The sequence below is a fragment of the Priapulus caudatus genome, unplaced genomic scaffold (genome assembly GCF_000485595.1).
Source record: "Priapulus caudatus unplaced genomic scaffold, Priapulus_caudatus-5.0.1 Scaffold675, whole genome shotgun sequence".
NCBI lineage: Eukaryota > Metazoa > Priapulida > Priapulimorpha > Priapulimorphida > Priapulidae > Priapulus > Priapulus caudatus.
Genome location: NW_014577736.1, coordinates 2,902 through 17,760, shown reverse-complemented (window position 1 = coordinate 17,760; position 14,859 = coordinate 2,902). Strand labels below are relative to the sequence as shown.

The window sequence follows — 14,859 nt, the reverse complement described above, 5'->3', positions numbered from 1 at the left end:
TGCACAAACAGTTTATAATAAAAGTAAAAATAATTACAAGTTTAGTTTTGTTTTCATTTAGTTTTCTTAAAATACTTTAATATCATGTATAACAGTATCACTGTATTTTGACTTGTTTGATGTGGCAAAACGATAATTTTTTTTTTACCCTACCGAGTCAACAACCAAAAAAAATTCTGTAAACCAACAAAATAAACAAAAGGTGGCCTTACCAAGTCTTGATCTGATGTCCTTGCTTGTAGGATTTTCTGTGCTGATGGTTGAGCCTAAGTAGGTGAAGCTATCAAATTCAGTTAATTGCGATGATGAAAACATTAATTATTAATTAGGCTTAACCTTTATTAAATTCAGAGTGGTACAGCAAAGGTACATCCACGGACCACAGCCCAACCTTTTTCAAGTGGATTAAGTAAATAAATAAAAATAGATGTGGTTTATATCTGTCGCAGACAAACGTGCAACGTTGAATTCCTACAATATTAACAGGAAGTCATCTAATCAGAACTTTACCAAATAAACTTCTGATGCTAGAACAAGACTAAGATTATGTGACATCACACTCGTGTTACATCACATTATTTAGAGCCACGCGATAACAATAGCATGCAACACACGTGCCCGTAATAAAAATAATATATATGCAATAAATAGATGAGTAGGCACGATGTGACTAGTTATAAATACCATACACGGACTAGATACATTGCAAGTTATCAATGCAAATAGGTACGCACATGCAAACGTTTAAATTAACGCAGATAGTGATGCATTCTAACCGAATAGCAAATACGATAAAACCGAGCAGCATATAGTGAAGACTAGAAATATCAAATCCTTGTAGAGATTATCCCTTCTTATCCATTTTTGTGTCTTCGTGAAAATCCAAAAATGTGCGCAAATGTTACTCAAATAAAGGCACTTCAAACTATGTAATCATTTCGTATTCGCTACAACCAAATTCTCCGTAAAACTCCATGTGCACAGATGCATGCAATGTGTAATTACGCAAGATAGTCATATGTGAAAACCAGACAGTATACCCTTATTGCAGACTCGTCAGTGCGGCACCTGTCATGCAACCCTCATATCTGACGATTGAAAACATTCATTGAAGGAAAACATTCGTCAAGCATTCAACTGCATACAATGTCTAAATCAGATGTGCAGAGCTGCAGAAGTACATATATAGCAAACGCTCATTTGCTCAACTACTGTACTAATTCCCCCAATAACATACTTCCATAAGAAGTATTATGTATTATTGAATTACTCTTATTACACAGTATACATATATGTGCACGTTTTACATCATGCTTAGTATTGCATAATGATTGAAAAATATACATGCCCGTGAAACACCACTATACGCCATAATCACAAAATAAAGAATACGTACAGTAAACAGCATGAAATACGCAAAATAAGGGCAGTGGAAAGACGTTAAGGAATTATGGCCACATCACTATAACTTGAACCATGTACTAACATCAAAAAATTTCAATAACAGCAAAGACCGAGATAAAGCAATGCAAATAAATACATTCAAGTAGAATCAATAGCTGTGTACTTTGGTAAATGGATTCGTAGTTTTAGTTTGTTGTTTGCACTACACACTGAGCTGTTAATACTGTTATCTATAGGCCCAGACAGCAGATCAACTGAGAAATTTTTAGAAGAATATACTGCTGCATCAAAAACTGCCACAATTTGCAAGTATGCTCCACTTCTTAACAGCCACTGGCCACACCACATATGTAAAATATGTCAGAATAAAATACGTTTTGTGCATTCATATATCTTACATTTCACAGAGATTCTGTTTCATGATCATTAACTTAGCCATCAAATGACATAAATAGGGAAAAAAGTCACATTAGAAGTCCAGAGACTTGTTGAAAAGTGGTTGCACACTAGCGAAATATGAGGAAATCATTCGCCATTTGTTCAAAATGTGAAACTTATAACAGCACATGTTGAACTGTACAACTTGTAACTCACAACATGGAATACCAACCTATCTTAAGCTGACACTATTATGGACGATGGTCAAAGACTCAAAACGAGGTTGCAATCTGTGGACGGTAGGTCATACAAGTGTAACACACCAGGCTTTCATCTACCATAAACATGGCTCCCTCCATTCAGTCACCACCCTGAACTGTTTCTAGTCATGTACTTACAATACACTGTGTCACACTCATTCAGTAATCATGAACTTGATTCTGTTCATTTCCTTGTCACGCACACCCGTTACTTGTTCACTGTAGTAACTTTGCACCATTGATGCCGCGCACCGTCACCCTACTGGGTCTGACTAGTAGTCCGTGTCTTGCACCACAGCTGAAGAATCGCTCTCCATGCACACTGCCGTCATTCTTACCACGTGCCGACTTCAACTCGATTCCAAGCCAGGTGTGTTCAGCGAAGCTCACAGGTCCAATGTAGCGCACGGTACCTGCGCAGGAGCCAAACAGGCAAGCTTATTGTAGATTTACATGATTTATCTTGAATTTGGAACTTTACCCAAGTGCGGAAAATTTAATTTATCTCCCTCGTTGTGATTAATAGCCTTAATTAAAATCGGGGTGTTTTTTATGCGCTGTGAATATTCGACCGACCATCAGAAACTTGTTTGGAAGTGATCTTCTGTCGAACACTGGAACTCACGCCACCTACTGAACAATTTTCACACTAACATTCCCATTAATATAAGACTGCAAACCAACAATCCTTTGGATAACTTCAAATGTTGACCTGTTTAATTATATGTGATGGCAGCAGATCGTCTTAGAAACTGGTTAGACACTACGAAGACCAGCACTCCTGAGAATTCTGGGAGAATGGCGGTGGCAGTGATGCGACTCACCGAATTCGCCGTTGACAAACACCTGCGTGCCTTCCTCGATGGTGAAGCCATACGTATGTGACGCACTCTTCGCGCTACCGACGGACGTGGACGACGCTCTGCTACCAGCCGACAAAGGTCTGCCACTCGCCCTTCCTGCATACAGACAACATCAGGAGTCTCTATTATCACACTCTTGATAACATAGCGTACGCAGTCAAACACATGCAGCATGCACCAATAGGAAACTACTTAAAGGACAATTGAAGTCAAATTTTCTAACTTCTGTAACGTTTTTATACATAGAAATACATTTAATAACGTATTCCATTTCAAATCCGGCACCCAATTAGTAATAAACGCATGGATAGTAATCTAGGTCATGTGACGTCACGGCCCCAAGTTGAGCGACGCCACGCTAACGCAAGTTGAGTGTTGTGTATAAGATGGAAACAGAAAGAGATAATTTCAATGATTCTAGTGATTACTCAGATGATGATGATATTCATAGTGATTTACCAGTTGGATATAGGTTTGAGCCTGAATATACACAAGAAGAAATTGAGGAGAATCGTCTGAAAAAGCAACGCGAAGAGTCGGCACAAACTTCTCAAGAATCAGAACAGTCACAACATGGCGGAATGGAAGCTTCGGTACCCGATAAGACTGTAGACAAATACTGGTGTTCTTGTGGTGTTTGTGAATTAATGAGTACGGCACCTGAATGTATATGCTGCCATGAGAGTGAGAAGACCAGGGTTATTGTAGACCAGTTCGACGCTAGACCAGGTCAGTCATGCGAGTACACTGATCACCGGGCTTATCACGCTCGGTCAGAATCACATGTATCTATGCAAGTCATGTACATATACCGTGAATGCATTATCCTCACAGGTAATATGTATGTACATGAATATAAGTACATTTACAGGCTACATGTTTGTGTCTTGACATAATAAATAAGCATGAGAAATAACAAAATGAAAGTGTCAATGACACTGTAGCTCACCACAAAAAAGGACACAAATGAGTGAGTAAGAAGAAGTCAGTTCTAATTGAGCAACCATCGACGTACATTATAGAAACGATTGCCATCTGTATATCGCAATAATATTTTATAAACCAAAATGAATCACAATTTGTGACCGTAGATGGCGCTATACCTGCTTTGTAGCGATGGCGCTTGAAATAAATAGGTTATGCTGCGTTCCGACATGTTTTGTAAATCTTTACTCTAATATAGACGTTTTATCGGCAGAGTGGAGAGGAAATACCAATTTTGCATTAAAGATATTGTCAATGAAATCTTGTAAAACGAACCAGACGAGTGTGACACAGACCTGCCAACCCCATCTGATGATCATCAGTAGTAATTATTGGATTTTTCCGTAACAAATAGGCATTTGTCAGTAACACCTTTTTGTCAGTCTTATTACAGTATAATAATAACATAATTAGCATAAAGATGTCATTTGGCAGTTCCACACATACACACAAGCGTGCGCGCGCACTGCGCAGCACCTAATTTATCTCTCACGGTGATTGGCTGAAAATAGCCTTCAGTGCGGTACTACTATTCCTGGATCCGTGACGTCATTCAAAATGGCTGCGCCCATAAACCAGACAGACGAGCGCATAACACAGCATAATTTACCATTTTCAGTGAGTACCGTTACGTTTTAAGAGCTATTAGTCTAAATCTACAGACACAGTAGTCATGTTACATGATAATAGTTGATTTTACACTGTGTTTATTTCTTTTTTTTGCATTAAAAAATATAAATTTCAGAGATTTCTTGCTGTCCGTAATTTTTCGAGGTCGTTCGTAACACCGTAATTTTGACTCGCGTCCGTAACAAATTACGGGCAATACGTAACAGTTGGCAGGTCTGGTGACACCACAGACTGTTTGTGTTTATATATTATGCTATATAATTGCCAAACCCTACCTAATTTGCATAATTTTTTTTAAATATCAAAACCCCTAGTCCTTATTCATTCACATACCAAAAATGAGCAAAATCCGTTGAACCTGAACTGACTAATGGCAATTCCCATTTTTGCCAAAAAATTGCCGTGGCTCGAAAGTACGTCGACTGGCGTGCTTCAAAATAGGACGTTCCATATGGGAGCATAGCAGTAACAACTACACCCAATTTCAAACATGTGGGTCAAACGGTTCCTGGGTTATCGTTGACCGAAACCAAATGTTGACGGACGGACGGACGTACGACGGAAGACGACCCATGGCAATATAGCTCAACTTGACGATGTCAAGGTGAGCTAAAAAACGAATATTTAACCACCGCACGCACTATGTTTACATAATGGCGTCGCTCAACTTGGGGCCGTGACGTCACATGACCTAGATTACTATTCAGGTGTTTATTACTAATTGGGCGCCTGATTTGAAATGGAATACGTTATTGAATGTATTTCTATGTATAAAAACGTTACAGAAGTTAGAAAATTTGACTTCAATTGTCCTTTAACCCACAGCTTTGTTTCATAAATGATATATTTTTATACCGTTTTAATCTTTATTTTGTACTCTTGGCACTGTTTTGCCAATGTACCTGTCTAATATTAGCACAGTACAATGAATGTGAACTTGAATTTTAACTTTATATCAACAGTTCACTTAAACAATTTGACAACTATTTGACGTTACCAACACCGAATTTCTTCATGGAGTTAGGGTGACCACATTCCTGGTACAAGCACTGTTAAGATCTGTTGTTCCTACCGAAATCTGAATGACTTCGAAATTTCCATAGTTTTGCAAGCATGACTGAGTACCACCGAAAATGTCGAATGTAGTTAAATTGAAATTTATACTGGCAGTAATACTACTGCACTATTGAGATGACTCTTACCTTGGCTTTCAGCAGAGGAAGGTCGGGACAGAGTTTTAACATGCGAGTGCAACCTCGGGGAATCTTGTCTGGACAGAGCTTTTTGATTGGAGGAAGTCTTCTGCTGCTTGGAGAGCACTCTCTCACTGGTTGACATCGTCACCTGCTTATTGAACTCAGGTTCCTCAACCGCAAGTCGATTTTTCAAATGGTCATCGGACAATTTCGATGGACTGATAGGAGTTAGGTCAGTTTGGTACCTAAAGTAAATAGCTCTATTTAGCATGTAAAACCTAACTAAAATAAAGTTTTGTAAGAATAATCTACCTCAATTATTAACACCTATATCCTTCATAGACTTCTTAGCTGTATCTCCATACATTGCTCTGAAACCTAATAGTTTACCATCGACACGCATACATTCATCGATTTGAAGTGAGAATATGAAGCTGTACCTGCATAGACGAGTTGGTGGTGCAAAGATGCCATGATTGTTCCTACAAGTGAAGTATGCGATCCCCTGCACTGTTCCGTTGTTCTTCCCTACGGGGTTGTCTAGCTCAACTCCATACCAGAATCCTAATATAACAAAGAGATGGATGCCAACACAAACGACTCGATAACATCCCATCGTGGGCGATTAAAGTGACTATGTCACGAATTTTCTATGGTAAAATTTGTAAAATTTTTGTTGCCATTTTTTTACATTAAAAGTAAGAACTAACGGGACTAAACGTATCGTCAAATTCTTACCTGATAAGATTGTTTCTCAACTAGCTAAAAATCCAAAAAACCTGGATGATTTGATATTAGTGTTCATAACATTAATTGCTTGCTATGGGCTATGTATGAGTCACGAGTGTATGTTCACATCGAACAATATAGTAAAATAAGAAGTATAATGCAGCAATTTAACCATAAAAAGTGAACAGAATCACTTATATTTTGGTAAAAAGTAGAATTTTTTTTATTTCTATTATTTACGGTGACGTAATCACTTTAATGACAAATTTGTCATTATTCACACCTGATCCCATGCACCGAGCCAAGAAAAACAACATGATTTTAAGATCAGCTTTACGCTTATAAGAATGCAGACCAGATGTCGTCAGCCTATTTGTCTACCCTCAACTGCAATGCATGATATAGAACAGTACAGCGAAACCTCACTATACCTTCATTTAATACAGTCCTAAATGTATTGAGGAGATGGTATAAGAACAAGGTCTAATTTTCACAAAGCAGGATTGCTTTTGTAAATTAGTAATTTTTATATTATATGAATTAGAATATAATATAAATTACTGCACGAGTAAGATCTGGCTATTATTACCTGCAGCAAACAGAGTTTCGCCAGCAAACCGGACCGTGCCCAAACACGTGCCTGCCACTATCACTCTATCTCCCGTTGCTATGGTTACATGTTCATCCCTGTCAACTGGGAACTCCGGGATGCTGCCAACACTTATCTTTTGGGATGGAGCTGGCTGGGGAGAACTGCCGGGTAATGATGAGCCACTGCCACGCCTCTCTCTGTAAGAACCATAACCCCAAACCGAATTAATGCCAAATATTATGCACACAGACGCATCACTGTGTCTGCCATCGTTTCACACTTGTTTCACTCTATATATTATATATATATATATATATATATACTCTATATACCCCCCAGAAACATACCTTGGTGACTGAGAGAATACGAGTGGATGTCTACCATCATTGTCCCATCTTGCTGGCGAGATCAGGGTTTGCGGACTACACACACCCTCCCTGACTGGTGACAAGCGTGGGGAGGAACAGTGTAGGGGTTGGAGGTCATGCAATCCAACAGCCGAAACCTTAGACACCTTGTCGACAGGTGCAAATATACCTATGAAGTAACGAGACAACTGCAATGAACTGAAAATCCTGCATGTTAACTCACATTCGCATACTAGACTAACGATGCTGGAGAAAGTTATTTATGTAACACCACATTTGCATTTATAAGTATGCTGTCCTTCAAGTGTGGTCACATGAATGTTTTCTGATATTGACACTGATTGACGGCTATATCATGCCATTACTCGCGGATTATATAGGTGCCATTGTTTCTCATCTCATGGATAAATGAACTAGCAAAGTATCTTGCTTTTGATAAGAATTATTATTGCGACTTTCACGATAAAATTTGAGCTAATCTGAGATTAATTAATAATGATGCAGTCATGTTATGATAGTATAAAGGTATGCAACAGTGAGTAAGTTGTGACATAACTAACCATAACCTTGCTGGCAAACAAAATACTCCACACACTGTACAGTGCCATTGTTCTTTCCTGCATTCTCTGTCAATTCAATTCCTGCCCAGACGCCTTTAGCAAACTTGGTCTCGCCAATAAACCGTAGTGTTCCAGCCTATTAGTGGCAAATTTCTGAATGACTCCACTGAAAATTCTGCTTATATATCCTCTAAATCTTATAATTTCTAATGGTGGTCTACACCATCAGGAATTATAAACCTACAAATGTAATTCTGCCACTTTTATACAGGTTAGACTCTATCGCTTTGCATGAAATTATTCAAAATGTCACTGATGTCATTGACAGTAAAAAAACACACATTGCAAATAGCAACAACAAGTGCCGCAGAGCGACAGCGCTCATCTAACGTCTACTGCGGTGACTCTGTGGTGGAGTGGTGGGATTCTAGTAAACCCTGTTAGTCCCAAATGTGTTCACATACACGCCGAAACAGTGGAATGCACAGGGATGGTATCAGGAACCTTCTCAAAAGAATGTTCGTTGGGATCGTTATGAAAGTTGCCACGAGATGGCGCGTACGTTTAAGTGTCTTCAGATTAAAGATGGAAGCTCCCATCATACGTAGTAGCAACAACTATCTGCAAGACAGAATAGGTAAGCACTCATCCATTTACCTACACAAGCCTACAGGCTGCGCAATAGAGAGCTGCCACCTGTAACCAATTAAGGCAAAAACTCCACAGTACCACAACACATGCACTGGCAGTAGCCACTGGCAGTGGCATACGTTACATGTAACATACTGACACTACAGAATGCCATATAAATTATACGATTTAAGGAGCATAAACCTTCTTTAACCAAATCTAGCTTTTGAAATTTCACTGTGACATTGTAGCCTCATACATCCAGGCATGTATAGATTCTACTAGCAAACCCGGCAGTCAAATTCTTTCTAACAGGCAGTCAACAAATCCATGTTTAACCCTCCTCTTGAGGGTCAAAAGGTTATCCGACACTTACTCTTCGCATGTCAGCAGAAAGTAGATTTCATGGTCCTTTCAATAATGCCATAAAAATGCTAGGTCACCGCTGAAACAAAAAAGTTTTTCAATCGCTCCGTCAGACCATGTCCTCATAAAATGTCTAAAATCTGCCCTGTGCCCATTGACCTTTGACCTGTGACCTCCAATTTCGGCACAGTGATGGCTTTTCCTACCATGATGCTATACACCGACTATCACGAGCCTAGGTCGAGCCGTTTAGATTTGTGCCGCAATTCTGCATTTCCTCCCTATACCTTAAGTTAAGGAGTGAATGTTCCCCCTTCTTTTACACCTCTTGACCTTTGACCTTTGACCCCCAGCTTCGACAGCCCAACTCGTTTTGACGATCCCCCCCAATGTGCCGAATATCGTGACCGTACGTCAAGCGGTTAAGATTTGTGCCCAACTGTTGACGGACGGACGGACGACCGGACGACCGGACGGACGGACGGACGATCAAGCGATTCTACAAGCTGCATCTGACTATGTCAGATGAGCTAAAAATACACTTGTATAACTGATAATTAAGGATACGTACCTTCAGGCCATTAACGATGACCTTGTCACCAATACGAAAGCCGAAGCTCTCAAAGAAATTTGACTGCTGAACCATCACTGTTACCGTGGAAACAGCTTCATTTAGTATCTCCCTCATCTGATGACACTGCATAGTCAGATCTGGTCTCGTGACATCATCCTCTGGGTTGGGTATACACTCTGTTGACCAGATATATATTTTAATATACAGATACACCTCTAACCAATTCACATTAATAGGCTCAACCATGTGTAATGTCAGCACAGTCAGTTAATTGCTGTGCCTGTTCCATACGTGTGTGCTCTCACCTATAGGTAGCCGGCCCCGGTTGTCTCTTATCGCGCCACTGGCACCATTCTCAACAAGTGCAGTTGCTGCTTCAAGGCTCAGATTATGAGCAGCAATGTGCAGTGATGTGCCATTGTCAAACTCATGACAGACCGAGTTTATATCTGAAACAAGGCAAAATTCATGTAGAGGACAAGCAACAATTGTTTTAGGCAAGGAGTGGGATGCTGAGACAATACAATGTGCAGGACAATTTAACTGATGTGTGAATACGAGCGAACCAACTATGACACGTTCTAAAAAAAGTTAACTGCTTATCAACAAACTTAATAAACTTCCACCCATTAATTCACTGGAATGCATTTTGTTGCAGCTGCAAAAAATTCGTAAAAATATATTTGTAGACTTCCTACTCCAGCCCTATTCTCCACCAGGAGAGAAGGAACTAAGAGAGAGACTTCCTACCATCCCTCCGATTATTACGCCCACATTCTCGCCCATGATATAGATAGATATCACGCAGTTACCTTTACAGTGTGAAGCCGTGAGAAGGAGCTTGACGACTGGACCCACATCAAAGAACGTTGCGTAGTGAAGAGCGGACATGTTTGTCCATCGCGATCGTAGACTGACGTCTGCACCCTTATCCAAGAGCATCGAGACGACCGCTGCTGCCTTATCCACATCACCAACACCTACCGAACATGCATACTCATGTGATAAGCCTAAACAATCTCATTTGAAATGCAGATCGGTGCACTTATGGGAGAGAATGTTGTGCGAGTGTTCTATGACATGTTAGCCTTACAAAAGGTCTCCAACCCTGTGAACTCCAGATGCGGAATAAAATTGATGGACAGGGGGGGGGGCGAAATTAACCTTGGCTGCCGCAGGCAGGCCCGCGTGCCGTAGGCATGCCAGTGCTAGGGGGGTCTGGGGGTGATCCCCAGAAAATTTTTGATAATATTTTAAGCCATTTTCCTGCAATTGAGGCATACTGTGGGCCATATTTTCATGTCTGATGACACTATCTCAACCCTAGACTCAACCCTACAAGTTACAATTGATTCAAAACATTTTCATTACTTTTAGAGAGGGTACACAGTTAGGTTACTCTAGTATATAATTGTATTAAAACACAGGTAAGAATTGCAATTTCTAACCATTTCACGTGTTTTGTATGTTTGCAACCTACTTTTTGCATATTTGTGAGTCTGGAAACATTCCTTGAAGAGTTCATTTGCATGGTTGCCGCCTCAAACACACATTGTGTTCAATTAAATAATCCTAAATCTCGCTTCTGCGTCAAGACAGACAATTCTGCTATCTGCTGCAAGAAGCTTGATATATTGGGTGTAGATTCCACTGCACCCGCATAGAATTATGCTGTGAGAGACTATATGCCTCTGGCAGTCATCCTTCCTCCGTGCCCCACTTGAAAGGTTGTCTTGCATAGCAGCCAATAGCCATGATTAACACTGAGTTTTGACTTCACAAGTCAGGCAATCTGTGTATATTCGTTCTGAATTTCTGTAAAAGTCGCGGTTTTTTGGATGGCGAATGGCAATTGGACGCCATTCTCCCCACGTGTTTAATTCTGTTTAGCAGACAAACTACGCAACCGCTTGCAGAACAGCGCCTGTTTGCTATGGCGTGTTCATTTACCGTAGACATGCCAGATACAAAATGCATAGAAACACATTATAACACTGAGCGATGGTAGGGGGGGTGCAAAACTAAGGTAATGGCAGAGCGTGCATTTCCAAGAAACGACTCGCGCAGTGACGGCTATTAATAAACTTGCTGCATCTCTACTGCACTAGCGCGTGGCTAGTGCCAGGCAACGGCTGAAAAAAAAAATGTGTCCAAGCGAACACAATCAGTGCAAATTTTATACAGTGCAACTGAAATGAGGAATATAACCTTGCCGCTGCGGAGTGCAGAAATTAAGCCTAGAAATCGTAATGATTCCGCAGAATGCGGAATGGTTGGAGACCCTGCTTACAATACACATTTGGTGTTATGCAAGGAGTAGCAGCAAGTATAAGAACTATTGAGAAAACATGAAAACGGTTGATAAAAATGTGAAATCCTCACTTTAAATTGATAAACTTCTACTAACCAACACTTCCAGCTTTACTAGCATAATGCAAGAGTGTCATGTCTGTTTGTCCATCTCTATCATCCACATGTGCTCCTCGTTTTAATATCTGTAAATTAGTGATTTATAATTAGTATGCATTAGAAACTAACTTACACAAATAAATAATTTGTGCTTATTAATTGTCTATAGCATGTACACATATACAATCACACAGATATATCAGTATGATAGAGGATAGATATGTTCATCATATGTTCAAACATGTGGGTCAAACGGTTCCTGAGTTATCGTTGACCGTAGCCAAATGTTGACGGAAGGACGGACGGACGGACGGACGGACGGACGGACGTACGACGACCCATGGCAATAGCGAAGACGATGTCAAGGTGAGCTAAAAATGTACACAGTACTTCATCAATGATTAGATCGATGTTGCTCTGCACATCTGTCATCCAATGCCTGGCAATAGCAAAGAGCTGAGATATTGTTGTCTTCGGGCTGAGAAGAATCTCACGACATGCACTGCAATTTGACTTGAACAGTGGTATCTCTTTACTCCGGCACGCAGAGCACATGGCAGCATCTGCTGCCAAATGTACGATGGCATGTTCTCGTTGCGGGACTTGAAAGTCGACAAGGGTGAACGAGCCACCCTCCTCACTCAGCGTCATGTGGACTCTTTTTACTAATGACCGCAAAGAAATAGAGAACGGTAAAGGACATGCAAGCCCACGCACGACATTTGTGGTAAGGACAAATAGGTACGTAAATACGAAGGCGAAAAATAATCCGTGTGTGGTCTATCTCAGTATCTGTATGTCTGTATTATTTAGTCTGCAAGGTGGCCATACTTCTAACTAATAAACTATATCATACTGAGACTTGAAAATTCATACACACGTGGCTGACTAATCACTACCTCAGTACCTGGATTTGGACCGTTTTCAGTGCTTGACAGCTTACTTATTATTACTATTAGCAGGCTATTAGTAACTTACTGAGTACTACCACTGGCAAGTGCCAGTGAGTGTCACTGTCAGTGTCACTGCAGCTGATAGGGTCTATGTCACCCAGGGTACTGCCGGAACGTACCCTGGGTACGGTCCGGTATATCGGAACGTACCCTGGTAACTATCTAATAGGCCGCAGACCCCATTACTGGGGTCTGCGTTGGCTCGGACTAATCAGATAGTTACCAGGGTACGTTCCGGTATACCGGACCGTACCCAGGGTACGTTCCGGCAGTATACCCTGGCCCTGGGGGACATAGACCCTATCAGCATCACTGCACTGTCTGCAGACTGCAGACTGCCAGTGACAGTGTCAGTGTCACAGTCACTGACGCTCATAGGGTCTATGTCCCCCAGGGTACTGCCGGAACGTACCCTGGTAACTATCTAGCTGATATGGTTAGGGATATGGTTAGGGTTGGGGTTAGGGTTAGGGAGTAGGCGTAGGCGACTCCCTAGACTCGTTAGTGGAGTAGGCGTGGTACGGTCCGGCATATTAGATAGTAATATTTAGTGCCAGGGTATGTTCCGGCAGTACCCGGGGGGACATATACCCCATCAGCGTCACTGACAGTGACACGGAGTCAGTGAGTCTAGACTAGACCAATAAATTGTGCCCTAAAAATGTGTATATTCTGATGTTATTTTAGGGCCTTCATTAGACAAAACCTGTGAATTCTGTCGTGCAAAATGCACGACAACCTTTTCACTATTTACGGCCGTGTTACATAGAAAATCAAAGAAATACCTAAAGCCGTCGCTTTATTAACATCTCACCTACATTACAAAACACTTGTCATGCAGTATTCTCCTCTTTAATCACGTTTATTTTATTAAAACATCACGACATAAAAATCACGCAAACTTCCCTACACACAAAACTGCCAATCTTGCATTGAACCGCACAACGACAAGATAGCATGCTTACGTTGGGCCAACGTTGGCATTTGGTTGGCACGGTCACGGTTGGCAATATGACGTTGGGCCAACGTTGGCATTTGGTTGGCACGGTCACGGTTGGCAATATGACGTTGGGCCAACGTTGGGCCAACGTTGGCACGGTCATGGTTGGCATGTGGTTGGCAATATGACGTTGGGCCAACGTTGGCGTATGGTTGGCATGGTCACGGTTGGCAAGTGGTTGGCTGCATGACGTTGGGCCAACGTTGGCGTATGGTTGGCATGGTCACGGTTGGCAAGTGGTTGGCTGCATGTCGTTGGGCCAACGTTGGCGTATGGTTGGCATGATGCTAGTTGGAAATGGTTATTGTTGGCTGGCATGACGTTGTGGCAACGTTGGCGTATGGTTGGGCACACAATGCTAGTTGGCCAGTGGTTGGCTACTCGATTGGACCCAACGTTGGCGTATGTTGGCCATGATGGTAGTATTGCAACATGCGTTGCTGCATGACGTTAGGCCAACGTTGGCTAGTGGTTGGCATGATGCTAGTTTGGCAGTGGTTTGTGCTGTATGACGTTGGGGCCAACGTTGGTGTGATGGTTGGCAATGGTCACGGGTGCCAAGTGGTTTGCTGCGCATGACGTTGGGCCCGCAACGTTGCATATGGTCGGCCATGGTCACCCGTCTGGGCAAATGGTTGGACCTGCATGACCGTTGGGCGCAACGTTGGCCGTATGGTTCGGCATGGTCACGGTTTGGCAAATGGTTGGCTGGCATCGAATGGCTCCGTGTATGCTTATGGACCTTCGTTGGCGACAATAGGTTGTACAATGGATCACGGGGTGGAACAAATGGTTGAGCTGCCTTGCAACCGTTGAGGGGCCACGTTGGGTATGGTTGGAGGCGTCATGGTTGGCGTGGTTTTGGCTGCATGACGTTGGGCGAACGTTGGCGAATCGTTAGCATGTGAGACTCGGTATGGAAAAATGGTTGGACTGGCATACGTTGGGGACGCAACCGTTTGC

The 14,859-nt window shown here is 41.7% G+C and overlaps 1 protein-coding gene across 1 annotated transcript; it reads right to left on the bottom strand.

Moving 5' to 3' along the window:
- Positions 1 to 312: 312 nt before the first annotated feature.
- On the bottom strand, positions 313 to 12,604 carry LOC106812694 (CAP-Gly domain-containing linker protein 4-like). The gene is made up of 12 exons (XM_014816635.1): positions 12,334 to 12,604; positions 11,942 to 12,029; positions 10,347 to 10,514; positions 9,840 to 9,983; positions 9,532 to 9,710; positions 7,965 to 8,100; positions 7,384 to 7,573; positions 7,034 to 7,233; positions 6,156 to 6,279; positions 5,722 to 5,960; positions 2,867 to 3,001; positions 313 to 2,455 (listed from the first exon to the last, which is right to left on the bottom strand). The coding sequence occupies exons 1-12, from the start codon at positions 12,592 to 12,594 to the stop codon at positions 2,259 to 2,261; spliced, it is 2,061 nt and encodes a 686-aa protein (XP_014672121.1). The 5' UTR covers positions 12,595 to 12,604; the 3' UTR covers positions 313 to 2,258.
- Positions 12,605 to 14,859: the final 2,255 nt, after the last annotated feature.

Coding starts and splice junctions, on each gene's coding strand:
- LOC106812694 (XM_014816635.1), bottom strand. CDS start 12,594: ATGACGCTGAGTGAGGAGGGTGGCTCGTTCACCCTTGTCGACTTTCAA. Junction 10,515..11,941: donor TAGTAAAGCTGGAAGTGTTG/GTTAGTAGAAGT, acceptor CATGTTCGGTAG/GTGTTGGTGATGTGGATAAG. Junction 3,002..5,721: donor TTCCTCTGCTGAAAGCCAAG/GTAAGAGTCATC, acceptor GTCTGTATGCAG/GAAGGGCGAGTGGCAGACCT.